The sequence below is a fragment of the Parasteatoda tepidariorum genome, chromosome 1 (genome assembly GCF_043381705.1).
Source record: "Parasteatoda tepidariorum isolate YZ-2023 chromosome 1, CAS_Ptep_4.0, whole genome shotgun sequence".
NCBI lineage: Eukaryota > Metazoa > Arthropoda > Arachnida > Araneae > Theridiidae > Parasteatoda > Parasteatoda tepidariorum.
Window position 1 is genome coordinate 44,011,685 of NC_092204.1, and position 5,043 is coordinate 44,016,727.

Genomic DNA, 5,043 nt, shown 5'->3' on the forward strand with positions numbered 1-5,043 from the left:
TTGATACTTTTTACTTTGTTCAGAGAAGCTTCTGCAATCGACATACCACCAGCAACTGCTTGCAAACATTGTTGCAGCTTTTTTAAAGTGCAATCACAGTAGTTTCTCGTTCCAGGTATTTTTTTTATAACGTCTGACAATTTTTCTTCTGAAAAAAAAATTTATGAAACTTTGCACAAAGTAACCCCACAGTGCATTTTTTTTCATTTTCCGTTTATTTATTATTAATTTTCAAATTTTTTTAACGCTAACATGATATAATTGTTTATTAATATATGAATAAAACATTTTGCACTTACGACAATTGTTTTATCAATGTCTTTGCATTTCGCAGTTAAAGTTTCCACGCACACTTTTCGACTTCCGACGTTCTTGGGAAGTTGTTGACATTGGATAAACAAAACACACTCTGAGATTGTTTTAAAATTCGAAAAAATGTTTGTAGTAATAGAGGAGACTTCTATCTTCAAATTCCACACATTTTTAACTTAAGTAAAACATAATACTGAATAGCAGCTCATGAAAAGTGCCAAATTCGAATTTGCACAAGGTAGCCCCCGCTGCACAAAGTAGCCCCGCTGCACAAAGTAGCCCTACATGACGGTGCTTATTTTTTTGTTGAAAAACTTAGCTACTCACTCTGTTAAACAATAAATCAAATTCTAATTTCAATGAAAATCAGTGTTTTACGTTTAATGGTACAAAATCATTGGAAACCATACATACCTATTCTTGTGAAAAATTATTTTTCATTAATATTTTATAGTTGTACCTATAATTGTTCAGTATTAGAGGCCTGTTTAATATCTATAGTTGTTCATCAATAAGGTACCAGTTCTAATTTATGCATTCATTGAATTGCCAATTATTTCCAATTCGTATTATTTGGCAATACTATTTTTCCAAACAGTAATGGTATACAAATCGTTCTCAAAATACAGCTTTTTTTTTTCTCTTTCTCAGCAGTGTGATGTGTCAAGTAGTTTGACAGAATTATCTTTGTCACCTAAAAGTGATCTGCCAAGTTCAAGTCCATCCATGGAAAATGTCGCAGATGGTACTGTTCGAATGTATGAATGGGAGCATGGGCAAATAGATTACATGGGCAAGGACAGTTTTGAGAACATACAAAAGAAATTAGATGATGTCATTAATGGCTCTTCAAAGAAGGACGATTCCTAGATGTTAATTATAGGTATATATATATGTTCTATAAAATCAATTTGATGTAAGAAACAAAGAATGAATTGCTGTTTTTTGTCAATTCAATGTCTAATTTTATAAATCTGCCCATAATTTAAGTAAGGCATATTTATATTTAGATATTTAGAAAAAATTGAAAAAATGTTCTAGTTCTAGAGAAAAAAAATTTCTGTAAAATTAAAATTGAGTGAGGAATGTATGAAATATTTCTTCATATCATTGTCAAATAAGATATATTATAGTGCTTTATTTTTTTAGCATATTGCATAAGGATTTAAATCATTTGTTTTAGATTTCTTTATGAACTATGCCTGGAGTTTTTATCCAAATATTATAAATTAAAAAGCATTTTATCTTTATTTAAAATAATGTAATTAGTACCTTCTCTTTGTATCTATTTCATTTGCAGAAAAGTTCTTAATATATATGTTTATCTTAACTTTCAGTTATTAATATTCTCACTTTCTGTGTTTACATTTTGTTGATCAGTCAGTGTTAGTATATTTTATGTGTTTTACTATCTTTATTTTAAAAACTAAACTTTTTTTTTTCAATTTGAGGATTATATCTATTGATTGTCCCATAGCTCTCTGTACTTTTCTGTTCTGTTTGCTTGCAGAACTTAGTACCTTTCTATTTCACTGTTAAAGATTTTTTACTTCTCATTATATATGCATTTAAAATCATTTGGAGGAGTAAAATATCTTTGACTACCAAAACCAAGTATAAAACGTGTACTGGGCTAAAAGTTAATAGTGGTGAATAGTTCATAATTAAAAGTACTAAAAGTTTTCACTTTACTTTTTATAAAATCTAGAAAAAAATTATTTTTACATTCAGATTTTTTTCTTTTTTTTCTTTTTGCAAAATTGGAACAGATTTGTTATGATTAAATATCTCCATTGTATATTTATGTAGATTAAAATTAATTTGATTTAATAACTAACTCTTTCTCTTATTTTATCTAGTTTTTAGGATTTTTTTTAAAAAAAGTTTCTTTTCTCTGTAAATTGTTAAAAAAAAAAAAAAGTCTGAAAGTTGTATTTTTAATGTTATTCCATTTTGTTTTAATTTTTATATTGTGCTGTAAAATCTTTTGACTTACATTCCTTGCTAAAATGTTTATTTTTTCAGTTGTACTGTGCAATAATTATTTTTTACCCCCTTTCATATTTAGTTTCAAATTTTTTTTAAAAAAAGTAAGAATGCATTTTTTAGTGCTAACTTTTTGATATTTTTATTTTTTTATGAAGTCAGTAAAAGGAGTTTAAATAGGTGATAAAATCAAGATTATAAATTTTCTGAATAAAAAAACAAGGTTTTACGAGTTTTTTAAATGTTTTATTCTGTATTAAATAAACAAAATAATGGTCATTTGAATGTATAAAAAATGTTCTACTCATTGAGTGAGCCATCTTTTACTCTAATAATTATCTAATTTATTTATACCTTATATATAAAAAATAATGTTGTTTTTGTAATAATCTAATAAACATTTTTTTATACACTAATGATTTTTATGCTAAATTCATTTTGCATACTTCACAAATGGTTTTATGACTGATTTACTCTCTTTTTTATTAATTTTTTGTGTTTATATACTATATATATTTTTGAGACTAAGAATTTCTGATTTTATTTACAATTATTTCATGTATGAAGTGTAACACAAAGAGTTTAATCATTGTCTATTCTGTATTTTTAATCAGTATTATTAGTTGTTGACTTTTATATTAAATTTCTATAATTGTAAACTCATACTGTGAGGTGTTAAGTTTATGTTATGGCTCTTATTTGTCTCATTACATGATAATATTAAAAGGTGCTAACCGCAACATGATTTTTATTTGTTCTAATTGTTAGTTTCTGTGTTTATTTGATATTTCTATGGTTATCTTAATTGAAATTGTACATTTTTGTATCACTTGATGCTCAGTTTTATTTTAAACAACTACTTATTTAGTGTTTGCTAAGAGACATTAAATTTTTTGTGTGCATTATTTTTAAATTTTGTTAGCACTAAGCGAAATTTATGCCTGATGTTTCAACTTGTAAAAATAATTATACAAAAAGCATAAAAATCTTAAAGAAATCAAAATCATTTGTTTTATGCAAATTAGTTTATTTCTTCAGGAGTTTTTCAGTTAATATTAGCTTGTTTTATAGTAGTTAGAAAGTTTGCTAATATTATTGATTTTTTTTATTGATATTAGAAACTTTTTGTCATTTGTTATGAGAAGTAGTTTATTAAGTTGCTTAAAACCTAGTATGTTTAGTTCTTTCAAATTTAGTTTTATTTTGTTTAAATACTATTATGCATTTATTGTTATTATTTTTTGTTAAATTATAATTAGTATTTTAATCATTATGTGCCATCTCTGCAGTATAATTTATCAATTTCATTAAATTGTTGTGCCATTAGAAATATAATTGTTTTTGACTAACTTCGATGACATCTTCAGAAAAAAATTAAAATTATTCTGTTGTAGATAGTATTTTGTTGTTTTATCCCAGTGTCATAACTTCATTTTTCTCTAATAATAAATATATTTAAGCTTATTTGTTGTGAAGATTTTTTGTTCATTATCTTGTCTGAATCAAATACTTTTTTCTCCTTTTTAAAATTTTGATACTTAAGATACTTTTCCTTGTTCATATGGCTGGAAATACAATGTTATAGTATTTCTTCATTGGAGTTAGAAGTATTTGTGTTAAAGTTTTAACAGCATAGTGTATACAGTGAAGTTTGAGTAATGCCTTAAGAAACTATGGAAAATGTTTTGGCAACAAAAAATACTAAGATTTAACCATTATCATATAAGTCTCTCTTTGATTTTTAAAAATGAAACTAGTATTTCATTGTATGCATTGCAAACAACTGTTAAAAATACTGTGCTACAACTGTAGAAAACAATGTTTGAATTTATTGTATCCCTTGAGCCTATTAAAGTTTTCAGAAAATTTGAAATTATATATTTTTTAGTATATTCTAGAAATATATATTCTAGTAAACATTTAAAAAAAAATTTGTTGCATAATTAAATTATAAAATAAATTTTTGGGAAAATGTCACAAAAATCTGAGTACAAATAATTAAAAGATATAAATGCTTTAAAAATTCCAGCAGAAACTGTATTAGTAATTTATAATTTGTGAAATTTTTAATTGAATCGGTGAAATGTGAAAAAGATATCTATTAGTAAGAAAACTTACTTTGAGAAAAAAGCACATTTGAATAAGAATTTGAGGTGAAATTTTTTATCTTTGCAGGCGTCAATGTAAAATTCCAACTTGTATATTTGTAATGTACTTAGATATGCATGCTATCAAATATGTATAAAAAAATTTGCAATGATGTATCTCATTAACAATTGCACTATTTGGAGAAATTTGTTTTAAATATTTCAAGGTGTTCTATAATCACTATTCTTAATAAATCATCATCAAAAGAATTAAGGGGAAAAAATCCTTCAAAAAATTAAAGAAAAGAAAAGTTTACAGATTTGGCGTCTCAAATTAATATTTAAGTTGAGGAAAGGAAAAACAGTATGAAAGTCTGACAAATCACTATTTAAAAAAGATGGAGATTAGAGAGATCAAAACCAGTTTGATTGCTTGATAAATTTTGGAGTTATCACTGTTTCCTCTATTAACTAACAGATTTTGATTTTTTTCAGTCTTACCTTCCTCCCTACTGATTTGTTTAGTTTTTATAGCTTTTTTGTTTTTTCTTTGCTTAAATATTAATTTAAATTTCTTATTGTGTTTGCTTTCTTGTAACCAATTCTGACAAGAATTTTAAAATACAATATATATATACAGTGGAGTTCTCTTTGTATC

General features: G+C 25.0%; 1 protein-coding gene across 1 annotated transcript in view; it reads left to right on the top strand.

Annotated features, from left to right (window-relative positions):
- LOC107440127 (glycogenin-1) overlaps positions 1–3,762 on the top strand; it is a 16,942-nt gene extending 13,180 nt beyond the window's left edge. The window contains exon 7 of the mRNA XM_016052959.3: positions 964–3,762. Coding sequence (XP_015908445.2) covers positions 964–1,182 — 219 coding nt within the window. The 3' untranslated portion in view covers positions 1,183–3,762. The remainder of the gene's footprint in view (positions 1–963) is intronic.
- Positions 3,763–5,043: the final 1,281 nt, after the last annotated feature.